General features: G+C 43.7%; 1 protein-coding gene across 1 annotated transcript; it reads left to right on the top strand.

Annotated features, from left to right (window-relative positions):
• Positions 1-5,124: 5,124 nt before the first annotated feature.
• LOC125541517 (uncharacterized) lies at positions 5,125-7,265 on the top strand. The gene is made up of 6 exons (XM_048704907.2): positions 5,125-5,359; positions 5,439-5,529; positions 5,637-5,785; positions 5,868-5,975; positions 6,049-6,159; positions 6,248-7,265. Exons 1-6 carry the CDS (start codon positions 5,236-5,238, stop codon positions 6,349-6,351), a joined length of 687 nt encoding a protein of 228 aa, XP_048560864.2. The 5' UTR covers positions 5,125-5,235; the 3' UTR covers positions 6,352-7,265.
• The last annotated feature ends 13,236 nt before the right edge of the window (positions 7,266-20,501 follow it).

The raw sequence follows: 20,501 nt of genomic DNA, 5'->3' as shown, positions 1-20,501 counted from the left end.
CAAACATTGGTATGAGAGAAAATTAATCATCTTCAACTGGTGATGCTCTGATCTCTTTCTGATTGTGGGTGTGACGTGGATCTGTGGTGTTACTTGCATATAGTTCTCCTGAGAATTTTTTAAGGAGCGCGCTCCCACATCATCATGCCTTCGCCGATGAAGTCGTGCACAAGCACCATGGCATGGCTGTCAGTCTTATTCTCGTCCTAGTCCATAGCGGTGGCGGTGGTGGCTCCGGCGATCTTGTGCTCGTGAGGATGGTGCAATGTTGATGGTGTCCTGCCTTTTTACCATAAAAGAGAGAATTTATGGCCTTATACATCAAGATTTAGTGGGTTTATGGCAAAGATTGATTGATTCTTTGGTATTCGCGAGTTTATAACCTGACCATACGTGAATTGATTGATTACCATAATTGTCATATTTGAGATTTTCGTGGGTTTATGGCCTTACCATATGTGAATTGATTGATTACCATAATTACCATATTTGAGATACGCTGGGTTTTCACGCCAAATGAAAAACCCAGTAAGAGTGAAAAAACGGTGGAAGGGGGAGGAAAATCGATTGAAAGGCAAGGAAAATCGGTGGGGGTAGGGGTTCTTGTATGTGGACGGATGGACGAAGGTGGGACGATGTAAGAGGGGAGAGGGAACATTACATTTTTTAGGTAGTATATACATAGAAGTATAGATATAGATATAGATAAGAACCATAGGGGCAGATTCAACAAATCTCGGCCATTAAATCATCTCAATCCAACGATTTATATTGCTTCAATTGCGAGCACTCAACATGTTTAGCGTGTAGTTAATACCATATCAAATATCAACATCCACATTATCCACGTAATTTATTGGTATTAATATCTTGTGTAATATCAATGTGCAATTAATTTTCTCTCAAATATGAACGTGTATTGCACATACGTATTTACTATCTTACAAAATAAACGGTGTTGTAGCTAGTATAACATAATAATTAATTAAGATTTTCTTACTTCCATTGGGGTGAGCGGATCAGCGCCACTCGCAGCTTGGTCCCATGTTGCTCCTTGAAACGGCGCTCGCCGCGATTTATATTGTATAAAGTCAATATGCCAAACCACAAATACATGATGTTTAGGAATCTTTAAAACAAACTAGTAAAGGCCCGTTCTAAACTCCTCCCGCTCCATGCTTCTCAAACTCCTAGCGAGGAGCTGGACAGAATTTCTGGGCTCCGCGGAGTTAGCTTCCTCGAGCGTTGTGAGCCTACAGTGTAAAAAGCTGAAGCAGCTAAAGCCTAGCTTCACCAATTGGAGAAGTGAGGAGTTGGTAATAATTACGAGGGGATGCCATCGCTAAGTTGAAAAAACGGTTCGTGAAACAATTCCCCCAACGCCTCTCGATGCCTGCCTTGCTTCAATTCTATGCGAGCACACGTGGCCAACCCTCCTTCACACAAAGATGCAGCGTGGGGCCATATGCACTATTACGGAAAAGCTTATACACAGAATCTTACCAGCAGCGAGTTTTAAATTAAGGCACTGCTGCAATGTAGCAGTAGCGCGCTCCAGCAGTACTCGCTGCTGAAATAAACGTAGCAGTAGCGCGCCTCCTCTAAGCCGCGCTACTGCTATAATTCCCACGACTCCGCCGTGAAGCTAGTTCTAGCAGCATCGCGTTAATTCAGAGCACGCTACTGCTAGGTAGTTTAGCAATAGCGCCTTTACCTTAAGAGCACTACTACTAGAACTAGCTATCTCCCACCCCCACACTCTCCTCTCCCCCTCAACCACCCCACCCCCCCGCGCCGGTCCTCCCCCGCCGGCCGCTGTCGCCCCCGCCAGCCGCCGTCGCCTACCCCTCTTCCCTCTGCGCCGCCGTCAACTCCTCCTCCTCGTTGGACTCGGTACCGCCATCCTTATCCGTCCTTCCTTGACTCGCCGCCGGCTGGCCCCTCCTCGCTCCGCCCTTCCTCCTTCGTCCTACTCGCTCCTCCCTCCTCCGGTCGCCCCTCCTTCTCCCTCCTCCCTCCTCCATCCACAACCCCTTCTCCCTACTACATTTTGATTTAGTATGCTAGTTCATATGCAACATTTTGATTTAGTTCATGTGATTTAGTTGATTTAGTAGGCTACTTGATTTAGTTGATTTAGGACATTTTGATTTAGTTGATTTAGTAGGCAAGTTAATTTAGTAGGCTAGTTGATTTATAGAACATTTTGATTTGGTTGATTTAGTAGGCAAGTTGATTTAATATCCTAGTTGATTTAGTTGATTTATTGAACATTTTGATTTAGTTGATTTAGTAGGCAAGTTGATTTAATAGGCTAGTTGATTTAGTTTATTTGTAGAACATTTTGATTTAACAATTTTTTTTTCTTTCCTATGAAGTGGATCGTTAATCCTTGCTCATATTGCTTTAGGAAAACAGCGCCACCACCACCACCACCATGTCGATTGTGCAAGTCAAGGTGCGCCAGCAGCCTTGCAACTACCAAGTTGTTCGACATCTACTTCCAGCCGAGTTTTCGTCATGCGGCGGTAAGAAATTATATGAAATGTAACAACTATTTTATTTTTAGTGTTGGCATTACTGCATTGTGTCATTTTGCTTTTTTACATAGATCGATCCATGCAATGTGAGGTTGAAATTCAACAAGCTGACAGGAGACACTGTGACATTTGAGGCTCCTAGGGGGCGTACACTATGGAGATCGAGAAACGACGCAATATATCGCAGATTGGAGGAGATGGATGGGCCCGTTTCCTCGCCCGCATGCGTCTTACTGGTGGTGAGTTGATCAGCTTCTCCTTCAGAGCAGAAAGACCCAAGCTGGCTGTCATTTATATCAACCTGGTGGAAGATGATGAAGATTACGAAGATGATGAAGATAATGAGGACCCACTCGATGAAGATGATGATGACCCACTTCATGAAGCCATCGTATCTCAAAGAATGAGGCTGAGCGAGGAGGAGGTGTGCAACCTATGGGACATAATTCCACCATGTGCTGACTTTGTCGGGGTGCCATTCGTGACCCGCCTGACAAGTACCATGGTCGATCGACATGATATGGTATGTTATACTTACAAATGCAAATTATCCGATGATATGCTTAGTGTAGAGTCCAATGATATGTTGTGTGGAATCTAGTCGATGATATGCTTTAGTGTAGAGTTCGATCACATGCTTATTAGTGTATAGTCTAAGGAACTATTAATAGTGTAGATAATCCATATATACCTATTTGCAAGAGTATGTGCGAGGCTATTTATTAATTGATATGTTTTTCTTATTCAGAAATTGGCAAAAGGCCTATCTGTGAGTTATGGTATCGAGCTTGATGAAGAAGGCTCAGCTGGACCACACCTTACCGCAAGGGGCTCCATCACAACCTATGCTTACCGCGTGGACACGAACGGTCGCACACACTTAAACTCGGTTGGGTGGAAGAGATTCCTCGATGACAAGAATCTTCGTGTTGGACAGGCCATCCTAATTACTATCAGGAACACCCACCGCCCAGGCTTGAGGATGATGATCATCTTTGATATCATCTAGAACTACATGTGTGTGTGTGTGTGGCTATAGCATCTAGAACTACATATGATGATCGTCGTCGATATGACCTTGTACTGCTTGAGGATGCATGTTGACTATACATGAAATTGTTATCTAGTACTCCCTTCGTTCCAAATTACTCGTCGTGGTTTGAACTGAAATCACGACGAGTAATTTGGAACGGAGGGAGTACTACCTAGTACCTATAATGCTTTATGAAATTGATATCTAGTAGTAGTATCTGGAAATTGCGGTTTGTTGAAATCGAAACGGGGTAGGAAGCGGGGGAAAATGATGAAAGATATAGCAGTAGCGAGGGGCTAGGAAATTGCTACAGCTAATTAATAGTAGCACATTCCAGAAAAGCGCTGTTGATATAGTCAACAGTAGTAGCGCGGGGTGCGGACCGTGCTACTACTAATAGTTAGTTGTAGCGCCGTAATAGTAGCGTGGCTACCCGCGCTACTATTAGGGTTTTCCCTAGTAGTGATGGGCTGTCTCGAGCTGGTCCAAATTAGCGACCAACAGGCCAGTAGGCTCCTAGCTGGGCCGAATCGCTAGGAGAAGCTACAGGCGCTGCCGAACAGATAAAATCACCAAGTGAAGTTAGAAGCTAGCTCCAGAAGCTAATTTTGTGGAGTTTGGAAAGCTAGGAGAGGTTCAGAACAGGCTCTAAGTATGCATTTTTGTTGCAGGTAACTAGTAATTGTGTATACGTACAATGCACATAATACTGTATTAAACAAGATATTAATTGTATTACACGGAAATATTAGGAAAAATATAAATTACATGTTAATATTAGATAGGATATAGTTACTTGATTAATGTTGACATTGATATTAGGCATGGTATTAATTAATTGAGGGTGTCATACATATTTAACACAAAATACCAGTGTGACAAACACTATTGGATAGATGTGGTTGAACATATGAAATTTGTTTGATCTCCGCAACTCACTTTTTATATATTAATATAGATATAGATAAAACTAAAAATACACGATAAAACGCCAAAGACGTAGAAATGCGTCATAATACACTGGCAAATGCCGCTAGTGTCATCAAAGGAGAACCACGAGAGCTTTGCCGGGACCACTAGTAACCGTGCACCCCACCACCCACAAGTCTGAAGCACACTGCGAACACATGCCTCAACAATGCTTGCTGGAGAGCCACCCCCTCCCCCCCCCCCCCCCCCCCCCCTCCCAAAGCTTGCAACCATTAACAACAAAAGAAATTGGCGACTTCTGTAGGAGGCCCACCCAGACATTTAGATATATTAAAACTGAGCACCCTCCCAGCCCTCTCAGACCATCAAGGTTTCTGGCCGTCAGATCTGCGAGAGGAGTTTTCGGCCGTTGGATCAATTCTCAAATGCTCGTGAGCTTTCCGTGCTAACCAAAGATCGCTAGGCGACCTGGGCCGCTGCTCCCATAACAAAATGGACGTACTGCCATTATATGGGCCTGCTGGGCTTCAGATGTGCAAGCGACCCAATGAAAAAAAATAGCGCAGAGTTCGCAATCGCACATCTGGCTTGTGGGCGAACCGTTCCACGAAGCAAAAAAAATATTATGAATACAGACCCTGTCCCGTGTGCTCGGCAGCGGCTCCATCTCGCGGGCGGGCGAACCGATGTATACGAGGCGAGCGACCTACGACTCGCCGGGCGGGAGAGGCCATGTCTGTTCTTGCGATGCGAGCGAGAGGATCTCCTCGCGAAGCAACGGCAACGCCATGGGGCAGTGATGGCATAGCGAACCGTCGCCTAGCGATTCAGTCATCGGCGATAGATATCATTGTTGGTACGGACCTTAATGGCAATTGATTTGCCCACTTGCCGAGGTCCGTTCCTACTAACTTAATGGAAATTGATCTGCACAGGCCAGTTACTATTCGATTGGTGCTCTTACAGATCCATATGGTCTCGACAATCGCGTTGTTCCTCTCCGCCTCCAGCTACTTACTTCGGCATGTTGATACTTCATCTTCTTTGTTCCACTTTCCCCCAATTCTTTCTCCATCAAATTTCAGAATTTATCTTATTGATTGATGTTGTTCTTTCTACCCCCAAATGAATAGAAGGTGCTCCGAGTTGACGAATTCCAGGTCGTTTCCGATGGGCTGGGTTGTTCCTTGCCGCTGTAATGGCGAACTGTCAGGTTATTATCCGTGTCATCTTACTATTCGTGCTCAGCCTGCTGCATGCACAGGGTATCTACAGTTGGACGGTATTGTTTTGATCCATCACTACGATTGGGTTCTTAATCTATATCCCGTTTGGGAATTTTTGTCTCATGATGGATTATTCAGTCGAGGGGACTGTTCTAGGAATCCGAGGGACGATGGCATATGGAGCAACTTCTTCTGTTTATCTTTTTGGACAACAACTTTACATGCTTCCGAAGACTCTAACTGAAGGTATCCCTTTCATTATATGACATGCATGGTGAATTCCAGCATTACTTATTGATTTGAAGAAGTACTGAAGCAGGTACATACATACATACCTATATGAGGTATCCATGCCAAAATAAAGTCAAGTACGTCATGGATTGGATCCATACCCAGCTTGGCCATGAACCAACATTCTCTCAAAAGCTTGGTAAATAATCTTAGTTGAATGAAGAGTACTTGAAAGGATCACTGATTTGGTTCGAGGTTTGTCTGATCATGTATTGTTTTGGCAACAGGCGCTCCCTTCCCTCTAAACTTCTGTGTTTTTTCATCAAGACGATGTTCAGATGCAGTCTATGCGCACGCACATATGGCGCTTAGCGTTTCCAAATGGTTGTGAAGCTCAACACTTTCGATAAGCACTTTGTGCTCTTTATGTGGTGATGCACGTTCTTAATATGCATTATGTTTCACATCTGACCAATTTTTGTGACATGATTAGTGTCTCGTGGCATATTGTTTTTAGGGAAATGAAGGAGATCAGATAAATTTTCTCGACAAAGCCAAGCATGTTCTTAAAGTCATGTAAGGTGGTAGCATGTAAGGATATTCAGTCACTATTTTTACAGCATGTTCTGGATGTAAATCGGATGCCTGATGCCATGTATAATAGAATACAAATACGCAGAGGTTTCAGCCAATTTGTTTTCATGCAAAACAGTAGGAATTTCTCCTTACTGCATGTATTTATAATATTTTTCAATGAGTCTATACAAACTTGGTTTGTATCAGAAAACATTCGTTGAGCAGAACAGTTACATATATAGGTGGCCTTTTGTGATGTTAGTCTCGGTTAATTCCTGAAATGGACAGTAATGGCCATCTAAATTTTCCCAAGGCTCTGTACATGTACAGCAAAACTGAAACTCAATATAGATGTCTCTTTTGATGAAATCATTTATGCAATTATGCTAGAGAATCATGCGAGATGGTAATGTTTCTTGTATAGCTGTTTCAAATATGAAACTAGATTATGCCCAGGATGCTCAGATTGTGGAACCTCATGACCTAATTGCTTACTGCTGCTGTTAAATCCGACGACATGGAGGTAGACATGACTATGAAGGATGGTTGTCAGTCACACCGCCCAACGACGACGGTATCCACAGATTTTGTCAAGATAATCTTCGACCATTGTACCTATGAAGATAAAGCAGTTGTCCATGAGCTTGTTGTGTTGGGAGACGAGGATCCCCCACCTTGCATGGTACCTCTTTTTTCTAGGGGATAATTGTACCTCTTTTAACTGAAAAAATATTTGTTATTGGTATTTAATAAAGATGTTTTGCTGAATAAGCATATCTAAAGGGGGCAATTCGCTGTCTTGAGTTAAGTTCCTAGGAGTGCAAGGTCTGTTCTTTTGCTAACTGCACGTTTGCGGTTAGGGATCAATTATTTTATGTACATGAATGTTTGCTGGTGTAAGGGTATTCTCATGAATAATTTAATCTGTGGCTTTGGATCATATATTAAATTTCAGAATAGTTGTAACCTTGAAAATGATCATGCGAACCAGCAAAAATATTATTCAACAATCTGAACACTACATTCCATGTAGTGCCCTTAAATCATGAGTTTGCTAAAGTTATTTGTGTTCATTGTGTTCCCGGGCAATTAGGTGACATGACTCTAGTATTCTTTTAAGAACAAGTACCGGCGCAGTATTTCATTAATCCAGAAAGTTTAGTTTGTTATTATGCTTCAAAGAAAAAAGACGACCTCAATTTATATTTAGTTTTCATATATATTTTCTATTTATAGAAAATAAAATTATTTTGATTCATCATGAATTTGTACTCTTCCAACCCTTACTATATGGGTAATAGACGGGCGCGGCAACGCGCGCCATCATGGTCTAGTAGTCTTTTATGGTTATGCACAGGAAGAACCAACCACAGGCATGGGCAATGCCCCGCCCTAGCGCTGTACACTGGGCACGTGTCGCTGTGGCCGTCCGATGACACGCAACACCACATGGAGAACCGACCAGCGCCCCGATAGGTCTGGCCACTCCAGATTTACACGAGGAGCCACCCAGGACCTCCAGCCACCTCGGACGGGCTCGGCAGCACTGGTCATCGCCGCCTCTAGTGTTCCCCATTAGGAGTCCACCACCCACAGCAGCAGTAGAACCAAGGCGAGGTTGGCCATGATGGAAGCCCGCAGGCCTGCGGTGCCAAGATCAGGCCCGACAGCCTCTGCCACCAACGCACCACCCCGTAGCCCGCCGAGGAACACCGCCGCTCCCCGGTGCTGACCCAGGCAGATCCGATGTGAGCAGCCGTCCACCGCCATACGCACCATAGACGGGAGAGATGAGGGGAGGTGGCCAAGGGAACCACCCCGTCACTGTCACTAGAGCCTTCCTAGGGTTCGGTGGCTGGCGATACGCGCGCGCGGGGGGGGTGGGGTGGGGTGGGTGGGGTGGGGGAGAGTTGTTCTTATGTGCCCCACGCGAAGCCGCATAATACAACCGCCGCAGCCACCTTTGCATGGATAGTTATTAAAACAAGATAAGCTCAAATGTCTTATATTCGAATATTATGACAAGCAACCAAGATAAATTAATTAGTTTAGAGCATAAAGCTAATATTAGTGGGGTACACTGTCTATTATTAGGCCACGACAGGTCTGATGTCAACTCTCCAAAAAACATTGCTGGACGAATAATGGTGTGAGCTCTGCAGACCGGCCGTTCGTGGAAAGTGCGCGATGCACGTTTTCGATGGAGGGAGCTATTTTCCCCGTCAAAATACTGTTTTCTTGTGGGTCATTCCATATTAACACTCTCGTCATCAATCAAGGACGTGACTTGGCCCTTTATTCAGAGAACATCACACTTCGTGGCCCGTAAACTGTACCATTAAACTGATCACACACATCATTCAAAGTCTCACTGTTCTACTCCAACAATGGTGCGTCGAAAAATAAAGAAAACACAAATGAGACGTATATTCATTCTCTCTCAAAACAAAGATGTATATTCACTAAGAAGCACTTGATTTGTAACCTAAATAAATTCAACAATCGGTGGGCTCATTCCCGACTACTCAGCCCCAACAACCAGACATATTTTAAAAATACCTTGACTGACATTTGCTGGACGAATAATGGTGTGAACTCTGCAGACTTTTGGAGATTTCTGAATAAAATGCAAAGTACGTGATGCACGTTCTTGATGGCGATAACTGTTTTATTCTTGGTCATCTTAAGTGGCACTCCCATCATAAATCAAGAAACATGAATTGGCAGCTTAACCAGAGTCATGCCACTTCGTGTCATAAGACCATGGAGGCGTGGTGGATCCCGGTTCTTGTGGACAGGAGGGCCCTGTTTTTAGGTGTTTTTTTTTTTAGTTTTGTTAGAGTTTGTTTCATGTTCAGGAAAACGAGGCGACGGCGGCTTTCTGAAAATGAAATAAGATTCTCCTTGTATAGCCTCCGCCCTGATGGTGCTTTTAGTGTTGTCGGAAGGCATGTGGAGGTGTGCCTCCAATGGATCTCATGATATTCGGTCGGCGTTCGTCTTCAGTGGATCCGCTTCGGTCCGGTCATCGTCCGTATGTATCTACATGTTAGATCCTTTTGATCTACGCTCCTCTTCATTGCCGACGGTTACTGTTCTGGTCCTGGTCCTGTGAGGCCTTAGCATAACTACTTTCCGTCTGTCTACTACAATAAGGTTTGCCCAACTCCAACAGGGAGGAGCGATGATGATGACACGCGTTCAGCTCGCTCATGTGTTTGTAGTCGTCGCTGGGTAGTCTATGGACCTAGATGTATTTTATTTTTTACTTCTAGTATTCTTTGTACTAACTTGGCAGTTGATGAATAGATCTGAAGTTTCTCGCAACAAAATACCATTCTGAACCGCCACACATGGCATCCCATTAGGTTTTATCGGACCCAGCGCATGAAATCTTATGCCTTGGCTCAATCAAAACTCCCAATTTCAAAGGCAACCTTGTGATGATGCTAATCTGGCCTAGGCTTAACCAAAAACTGCCTATTATCCTAATAACAATTCAAAAACCATATTTGTGTAGATAATTTCGTTGACTAGCTTTGTTGATACTTTAAAACCGATCCCATTTACGGGTACTCACTTTAAAAGGGAGTAGATCAAAATCATTTTGTGCCTCATCGCGATGAACGTGTACTAGGTATTGGATGGCACTGTGAGGGGGGCACTTACTTCTTAACAAGATAAAGGGTTCTCGGAGGCCAATGTAGTGTTTCTGGGTGTCGTCATCAGTGTGATGGGTGAAAAGTTGGTTGATACATATTTATATATGTGGGATGCCCTTGAGTCCAAGTTCGGTAGTTAACTGTATGCTATAAAGAAGTTCAATGATTACATAATCGTTGATAACCATTCCATCGTCGAACAAGCTCATGAGCTATAGTGGGTGGCAAGGAACTTGAGCTCCTTCAGTTTATGTTGCCCGACAAGTTTGTTGTCGGGAGCGTTGTTGCTAGGCTTCTTCTTGGAGGGATTTTATCAAGAAGAATCTCCTTAGTGGATCTTGTGGTCTCAAAGATGGGTTCAAGTTGGCTACCTATAGCTTAATCACTGACATACCACATCCTATATATCTAAACATGCAGCCTATCCATGTCAGCATCTAGCCATGTCAGGAATCCACTAACAAATCCAAGAAATCATTTGATGCAATTTTCATTTCTTTCATGTGTGGTTCTTTTTACATCCATGACTGACGATGCTTTCCATAACTCATGAGTGAGTCTACAGATTTTCCCTTACCAAACCATTAAAATCCACCACTAGCCAATTGTGCCCATTTGGCCCGCCGCACTGTGAACCTTTCTCCATTCCCACTCCTCTCTTGATCCCTCCATCTTCATCTTTGCGTCCTCTTATCTGCTCACGTAGCCAGCTACTCGTGATGCAACACACCTTCGCCCTCACCTCCTACCTCCCATTTGTCCATTGCAGCGGGGTCAGTGGTTGCTGGCAGTCTAACGCCGAGCCGCGTTATTCACTTACCGATGCAAAGTGGATCGTGTGCACGCAGTTGTGCCCTGCCCAGAGAAGTCACTAGCCAAGCCATCCAAATGCCATCTCCCATGGGAAAGGTGGGGAGGAGCCCGGGAGTCCAAAAGTTTGAAAAGAAGATTTCAATTTTGATTTTTTGCCTTCATGAGTTGGAAAATTAACAGGTGAAACTTGAATCCTAATTCCTTTCAGCGACTCTTGCGATATGTGTCTATGGTGTTTCCATAGGTAATAATCACTCAACATCAGATTGAGTCATACCCCAACTCACCACTTGTGGCGGCGCCTAATAATTAATCCTCTCCAGCCGCAGTGAGACACGGGAGGGAGATTGGCGCCTGAGTGGCTCAATGATGCAAGCACGCATTCCTCCCGTACTGCCTTAGGGGTGTTCACGACTGCCACAACTACATCGCTATGCACAATTTTGTTGCCGATGCTACCGTGAAGTCTAGGTTACAACTCGTGAGCCCTGACCACCATCTTCTCCATGGACTCCCCCCTCCCCACCGCAAATTTTTGTACTCCCTCTGTTCACTTTTATAAGACCTTGAAGACATTTCAGACAATGTACAAAACAACCCATTTTGAGTTTTCTGAAATGACTTACAAAAGTGAACGGAGGGAGTAGTACTTTTCATGGAGACATAATTGTTGACTAAAAATGTGTTCTGCAGTATCGTACATCATCTTTTGATGTGCTAAAAAGTTATGCAATGAATAAATGTACTGATTTGAGTAATGTCAATGGGAATTTATGCATGTGCTAATATTTGATGTTCCATGGCTCAAGTTAATAAGGAAGATGCTCCCCTTAATTTTTAGCCTCAATGTGCCCTTCAAAGGAACCATATGTGAGTAGCCTCTCTATCTCAATCTATTTTTTTGTTAAAGATCTTTGATGTATGCACAGCAACACAAGGCATCGGAAATTCACTTGATTCTCTTGAAAGGGGCACAAAAGTCACTGTCTTCTTTCATGGTTCAGGCAGACAAACTATGAACATTGAATGATAGCTGGCAAACAACATAACGCAAGCAATTTGGAAGTGGTGTGTTAGTTGGTGTAGTCTAACTATGAACTTTCTTCTAATTTTTATTTTCTTACTGAAGAATACTTCCCACACACACAATAATCTGAATGTATTCCGTGATGTAGTCTATTTATGGATGTATCTTGTATGAATAACAGAAGTATCTTGATGTTTACAGGTCGGTTGTTTCGTTATTCTACCGCTTCCCTTCAATTATTTTCATGTGTTAATGTGCAGTGTTACTTGGCTTCAACATGCATCCATACTACTACTTACTCTCTTACTTAAGTGTTGTCTAATATAAGAAAAAATGAAGGAAGGTGTGCATATTTTCCCATACCATAGCTATATACATGGTGTCCGATGGTATTTCCATGCAACCCTATTTCTTTAACTGGTTTAGCTTTTAAAGGTAAAACCACTTGAAAAGTTTAACACCATATTCATTACACACATGTTGACTTATCCATTGAGGAGTGGCATGGCAAATTGAGTAAGAAATGTTTAATTTGCACTCGATATATTAGTAATGGGTGATTTGATTGGATTGTTGTGTAGGATCCTTTTTGTATGAACATTCACGAGTTGCTTTAGATGTTAACATAAAACAACTTCAACTTGTAAATTTCTCACTCAGGCATGAATGAGAATGCAGATGAACATAGTGAAATTTAAAATTATAGACAAATGTAGTATTTCAATTCTTCTCCATTTCTCACTCTGTCACAAATCTCAACTACAAATTATCTTGAATGAATGAACCTGGAGACTGCTTAACTATTGATTCTACGCAATCTTGGCAGCCTCTTGATGATTGCATTTTTGTAAAGGTAATCACCCATTAATGGATTACTTTGTCAGTTTCTATTGTAGAGTTATGCTATCCGGATATGTTTAGATGGTGAAGGCATATTACTCTATCAGGACTAATGAAAATTTTCACCTCCTCATGTAAGATATTGTGATCTCTAATGGATATTGTGCATTGTCAAGACTTGGATTAATAAACTGGTGGTGATGTTTTAGATGTAGTTTGGTAGTATTTTTCCCTTGGAGAAGAAGCAGAGACGGTAGCTTATACAGAAGCTTTAAAGCAGTTGGTGTTGGGGAACGTAGCATGCAATATCAAAAAAATTCCTATGCTCATGCAAGATCTACATAGGAGATGCATAGCAATGAGAGGGGTAGAGTGTGTCCACGTACCCTTGTAGACCAAAAGCGGAAGCGTTTGAAAACACGGTTGGTGTAGTCGAACTTCTTCTAGCTTCGACCGATCAAGCACCGAACGTACAACACCTCCGAGTTCTGCACACGTTCAACGTGATGACGGCCCTCGCCCTCTTGATCTAGGATGGTGTTGAGGAAGTAGATGAATCCCGTCAACACAACGACATGGTGATGGTGATGGTGAAGTGATTCTCGCAGGGCTTCGCCTAAGCACCGCAAAACTGTGACCGGGGTTGTAAACTATGGAGGGGGGCATCGCAGACGGCTAACGGTTGTTGTTGTGTCTTCTAGGCGGCCCCTCCCCATGTATATATATGTGGGAGGGGGAGGGGAGCAGCCTTGGGGTGCCCCAAGTAGGAGGAATCCTACTTGGGGTCCTCTCCCAATATGGCCTCCCCCCTTCCTTATTTCCGGAGGGCGGAAAAGGGAAGAGGGAAGGGAGGAAGGAAAGGGGGGCCGAACCCCCTCTTCCTTCTCCAGTTCGGCCTGCTGCCTAAGGGGGGGGGGCGCCACCCCTTGTGGGCTGGTGTGCTCCCCTCTTGTGGCCCATATATTTCCCCCGCGGGTTTTGGTAACCCCCCGGTACTCTGATAAATACCCGATACTATCTGAACACTTATGGTGTTCGAATACTATCATCATATATATCAATCTTTACCTCTTGACCATTTCGAGACTCCTCGTCATGTCCGTGATCTCATAAGGGACTCCGAACAACATTCGGTCACCAAATCACATAACTCATATAATACTAAATCGTCAATGAACGTTAAGCATGCGGACCCTACAGGTTTGAGAACTATGTAGACATGACCGAGACACCTCTCCGGTCAATAACCAATAGCGGAATCTGGTTGCTCATACTGGCTCCTACATATTCTATGAAGATCTTTATCGGTCGAACTGTTATGACAACATATGTTATTCCCTTTGTCATCGGTATGTTACTTGCCCAAGATTCGATCGTCGGTACCTTCATACCTAGTTCAATCTCATTACTGGCAAGTCTCTTTACTCGTTCCATAATACATCATCTTGTACTTAACTCATTAGTCACTTTTCTTGCTAGGCTTCTTATGATGTGCATTACCAAGAGGGCCCAGAGATACCTCTTCGATACTCGGAGTGACAAATCCTAATCTCGATCTATACCAACTCAACAAACACCTTCGGAGATACCTGTAGAGGATCTTTATGATCACCCAGTTATGTTGTGACGTTTGGTAGCACACAAGGCATTCCTCCGGTATCCGAGAGTTTCATAATCTAATAGTCGAAAGAATATGTATTTGACATGAAGAAAGCAATATCAATAAAACTGAACAATCATTAAGCTAAGCTAACGGATGGCTCTTGTCCATCACATCATTCTCCTAATGATGTGATCCTGTTATCAAATGCCAACTCATGTCTATAGTTAGGAAACCTTAACCATCTTTGATCAACGAGCTAGTCTAGTAGAGGCTCACTAGGGACACGATGTTTGTTTATGTATTCACACATGTATTAAGGTTTCCGATCAATACAATTCTAGCATGAATAATAAACCTTTATCATGAATAAGAAATATAAAATAACAACTTTATTATTGCCTCTAGGGCATATTTCCTTCAGTCTCCCGCTTGCACTAGAGTCAATAATCTAGTTCACATCGACATGTGATTAACACTAATAATTCACATTGCCATGTGACCAACACCCAAAGGGTATACTAGAGTCAATAATCTAGTTCACATCGCCATGTGATTAACACCCAAAGAGTACTAAGGTGTGATCACGTTTTGCTTGTGAGAGAGGTTTAGTCAACGAGTCTTCCACATTCGGATCCGTATGTATTTTGCAAATTTCTATGTCTACAAGGCTCTGCATGGAGCTACTCTCGCTAATTGCTCCCAGTTTTAATATGTATCCAGATCGAGACTCAGAGTTATCCGAATCAGTGTCAAAGCTTGCATCGACGTAACTCTCACTAGTACAGCGAGGTGCTATACAAACGGTTTTAACCCCTTTCCATGACGGCATTTGGAACCGTCACCAAGTGAGTGTGGGCGATAGGGGGGTCCTTCCCACACAACCCAGAAACCATCGAGGATATGCACTCATGGCACACACGCTCGGAAAAATAAGGTCGTGTGCGACCGGCGAGCGACCAAATACGGTTGTACGTACAATAGTGCTGAAAAATACAATTATACAGGTGAAATCATTTCCAGTCATAAGTACATCCCACACAGTCAGTACCCCCTAAATGTTTCCGTTCGTATATACATCCCACACACTCGCTCCAAGGAAAACGTTTCTATTCACAAGTACATCACACACAATTTTCCCCTTAAATCGTTTGTGATTGCATTTCTGTTGCACACGGTATTAACAATTTTATCAGTTGCGTTATTGTACGCACCACACACGGTGCGTAGAAGAAACTGTCACTGGTACGCGTCGGTGCTATACAAACGATTTTTAACCCCTTTTTGTGACGGCATTCAGAACCGTCGCCAAGTGAGTGATGGCGATAGGGGGTTCTTCCCACACGACCCGGAAACCGTCGGGGATATTCCCTCCTGGCACACACGCTCGGAAAAATGAGGTCGTGTGCGACCGACAAGCGCTCAAATATGGAAATACATGTAGTAGAGCTAAAAATACAATAATACAGGAGAAATTGTTTTCGGTCGCATGTACATCCCGCACAGTCAGTCCCCGCTAAACATTTTCGTATGTATGTACATCCCACACAATCGCTCCAAGGAAAATGTTTCCGTTCATAGGTACACCACACACAATTTTCTCTCTTAAATCGTTTGTGATATCGTTGACATTGCACACGATATTAATAATTTTATCGTTTGCGTTATTGGATGCATCACACACGGTGCGTAGAAGAAACTGCGTGGCAAAGGTTGTCCATTACATATAGTTTTTATGTGGTAAAAGTTTGCGCAAGGTGGCCTAACGCAAGCAGTTTTCAAGAGGATGTTGTGTGTGCAGTGGAGATTGATCGCACACATAGTGGATCCTAGAAACGTTTCTGATCTCCACATCTATCACAGCCTTTTTGCTTTCGCAAACCATGTGAAGTGTAATCCCTAATTAATCCCTAATTTATAAATCACATGTTTTGAATTTGAAAGTAGGCAATCACTTATTTCATATCCAACCATGTTTATTACAAATGTAGGTTCAACCACCAATGCATAATTCGATGCACAGGTACATATACTGAAAAACTATAGAAGCACCAAGTAAAGAATGATGAACCACAGTTGTACTAAAGACTATAAAGAGAGATGCGAAAGACATTATGGTTGCTGGAGAAGCTGAAGCGGAATGGCCATATTGTGCCCTCCTCCATGCGTAATGCATGCACGACTCTAGTCCAACCCCTTGTGATGGCAGCCCATCCATCCTTCATTGTCTTCATTATGACTTCTCGATGCTCATTGTACTCTGGATGAAATACTTTAACCTTCATTGCGTGTCCACCAATCATGTACTTTGTGAGGTAATCTTGAGTGAACTACTTCGGGAACCACTACGAACCAAAAAGATTCAGACATTGTTGTCTAACAACTCATTATGGGCAGTAAAAAGAGAAGGCTGCAGAGTTTGTAGTTACCATCCAACAACTCACTGTTGTGTTGGATAGAGCATAAACAAATAATTTGCTTGCCACCATTCGCATCTTTTTGCTAATAATCCTTATCAATTTCCTCACTTGATGCTTGTTCATGAATATCTCATTGCCCCATATGCAAAAAGGGTCGATGCATGGATCATTGCCAAGGGCATATGTACCTACAAGCAACAAGTCAATATTAGAAGCTAACAAGTGTCCAGGCCTGGATCTATATGCACTACATTATGGAACGACGGGGGGAGTACAAGCCGAGGGATAAAGCTAACCTCGGCGAAAAATGGTGGCCACTCCCGCTGTTGTCTTGCATAAGTAGCAGAAAGGCATGATAAGTGCAACAACCTTAACATCAAACAAATATAGCAAAGGTAAACAACATCATCTCCAAATGATAGCTTGAATGTGCTGGTTTCAGCATGCTGTTAAAGTAGATATAAAATGGAAGGCAATGTTACCGATAGCAAGCTTAACAGCCATCAAATATTGCAATTCAAACTGGTATTGCTGAAAATGAATAGAACGTCGGTAATGCTTAAACATCACACTAGATAAATGTGTAAAAATGAAATAAAGGGCATGTGTTAATACACCAGGAATAACTGTAACCAAATATAGCCGTTCAAACTGGTATTGATGTAGTCGGGCGGCACAGTTCCGACTTGCACATAATGAAAAACAAGGCATAAATGACCAGTATAACAAGCAAATATAGCCATTGAAAACTAGACAGAGTCTCACTGCAACCAATCTAGCAAGCAAATACAGATAAGCAGGGCATATGCTTGAAAACTGGACAAATGCTCACTGCAACCAACCTAACAAGAAGATACAGATAAACAAGGCATCTGCTTGATAACTGGACAAATGCTAAAAAAAAGCAACCTATCAACCAAATAGAGATAAACAAGGCATCTGCTTGATAACTGAACAAATGCTCACTGCAACCAAACTAAGAACCAAATACATATAAACAAGGCATCTGCTCGATAATTGGAAAAATGCTCACTCCAACCAACCTAACAACCAAATACAGATAAACAAGGCATATACTCACTATAAACAACAAAATATAGACATTCGTGAAACTGAGGTGGACAATTCATACTTAAACATCACATAGCCCTATTGAACAATACATTTTTGCATAACTGAAATAATTAAACACGACACAGTTAAAGCACCGCACGACAAATGCTACTACAACAAAGGGTACGGGTTGGCAAGCTAGAAAAGGTAAGATTTGCTGATAGAATGTTGCCTCACATTTCATGGATGGTATCCTTCCAGTTGGAAGAGCACAGACCCGTGGTGCGCTCTCTTATGTCACAGATGGGTTGTTTCACCTTGGAAAAACCTTCGTGGGTGCCCTCCTCGTGTTCGTGGTCGTGGTCGTGGTCGATGAGATATGGCTTGGCAATTGAGGATCCCAAGCCGCCGCCGTAGAACGTGTCCTTCAGAAATGAGAAAATGGGCTTGATGGCGTATAAAGCTCCAAAATCCTTGACCGCTTGGCGGAGGAGATCAGCGGCAGGGCCGTCAAAGAGATCAATGGCGGTTGAATCAGAGGGGTTGGGGATGGACCACTTAACCTGTGACATGGCCCGCGTGAAGCCGTCGCTGTGGACGAGCTTGATGTCGTAGCCAGCTTTCCCGACATGAAGCCTTCGGCATGGCAATGTAGTCAACGTCTTCACCGGCTTCCATGGCGACGTGTTGCTCTGGGATCGACAGGTTGGGGCGAACGACGGCCACCTTGCTAACGTCCCCCAGAGAGGCCATGATAAACCTCTTCTTGGCCAAACACTTGTCGGGCTCCCCGGGATATGTGGTCGATCTCAGGCTGTGACATTATGGAGCAGGGGATGTGGATCTGGCGGGGAGGGATACCACAAGACTCTTCTAAAAACTCAGGGGAGTGGGGCGACGGTATGGGAATCGCTGGGTAACCTAAACTTTATTATCTAAGCTAGGAGGAACAGGCAGACCGGCAGGGGTTTGTGGCGGCGCCAGCGGCGGCCGTGAGCTAGGGTTCAAGGGGGGAGGGGGTGGGTGGGGGACTGTGGAGGGGGTTGTTTGAGGATATGTCGCAGCTACTAAAATTTTTAGTAATGGTGGGTGGAGATGGTGGTGGACGAGGGAGGGCGACGGTTCAAATGCCTCGGGTACTGCAATTTTACTATAAGGTCTGTGCTGGAGGAGTGTGGGAGAGGGTTGAAGTACGACGGCTACTAAAATTTGGGTAAAGGAATTGATGCGGGGCAGGAATGCCCAAGATCGCGCACGGTCCAATAACAATATGCGTGTATGCTAATAAGGAAAAGTGGCGCGGAACCGCCGTTGTTTGCAACGCTCAAGGCGGGTAGTTTGTTTTTATATTTCTGTCTTGCTGGTCTATCGCACACGGTTCTCCCTAATTTCCAAATAAACTTACCCGCCTTTAGCTTGCATAGGTGGTGGTTTTATAGCGCACTTGCATCACACACAGTTAAGCCAGTACCTCCACCCTTTGCTCGCGCTTGCACGGCCGTGGTGATTTTACAGCGCACTTGCATCGCATGCAGTTGAGCCAGTACCTCCACCTTTGCTCGCGCTTGCACAAGCGTGATGATTCACAACGCACTTGTATCGCACACGGTTAATATTTTATACCCGTGTCCATTGAGCAGCATCAGAGTCTTTGCAGCAAAAAATAATGTTAGAGAGGGTCAGAAGATAGCCATACCAACATCTGGCCCAAATATATACGAGTGAAAAGGGTGGTTTGTGATGTTCAAAATTCCAATGAACGACTTTGACCGTGCGGACCCACAGTTGGGCGCGTCGCCAAAGATCTATGAGAGGGGCCAGAAGTCAAGAATCACCTGGAAGTGGCCAAATATATGTAGGAATATTGGGGATGTTTACAACTTTAAATACACAATCCATAACTTTGGTGGCACCTGCCTCGCAAACCCAAAAGCGCCCTTGGACATATCTAGCTATGATACTTGGCCCACCACCTCCCACTTCGTGTCAGCGGGGCGGATGCACGTAATGATCGATACTTTGGTCATACATGCATGTCGCCATGACTTACCATAAGACGGACCAATGAATCTATCATTTGGTCAAATGACAATTGTTGTTGTCGATAGACCGCTTGGGCCAATAGATTGAACCATCATAAAAATCGCACGAGAGGGACCACAAAACTAGCATCTCTTGCATGCGGCCCAAAATGATGTATGTTGGGAAGGGGTGATGTGTGTCTTCAATATAGAATAATGTGCAATTTAGATGTGATGCCTACCTCTCGATACAGACAACAACCATGAAGGCAAGGTAGTTAAGGACGAGATACGCAGGGTATCATGTAGGCCAAACCCAGCAATCCGAGCATGTGGGAGGGAATCCAGACAACGCATGAGCTCGAGATTTGGTTGAGCGACATGTGATGGTGACCGACCCTAAAACGAACTAGGAGGAATCCATTCATGGCCAACACATCCCCCTCATTATCCGTCAAAAGGGATGCTATATATACACTCGGGGAGCCCACAGATATGCGTGTCATCACGAAAACCACACAAGGGAGAT

This window comes from Triticum urartu, chromosome 2A, assembly GCF_056163025.1.
Source record: "Triticum urartu cultivar PI428250 chromosome 2A, HENAU_Tu73, whole genome shotgun sequence".
NCBI classification, from domain to species: domain Eukaryota; kingdom Viridiplantae; phylum Streptophyta; class Magnoliopsida; order Poales; family Poaceae; genus Triticum; species Triticum urartu.
The sequence above is the reverse complement of the archived record's forward strand: the minus strand, read 5'-3'. Positions and strand labels throughout refer to the sequence as shown.

Excerpts from the sequence above, each read along its gene's own strand:
- LOC125541517 (XM_048704907.2), top strand. The coding sequence starts at position 5,236 with ATGTCTGTTCTTGCGATGCGAGCGAGAGGATCTCCTCGCGAAGCAACG. Across the intron at positions 5,360-5,438 it reads GGCGATAGATATCATTGTTG|GCCAGTTACTATTCGATTGG; the intron begins GTACGGACCTTA and ends TGATCTGCACAG. Across the intron at positions 5,530-5,636 it reads CCAGCTACTTACTTCGGCAT|AAGGTGCTCCGAGTTGACGA; the intron begins GTTGATACTTCA and ends CCAAATGAATAG.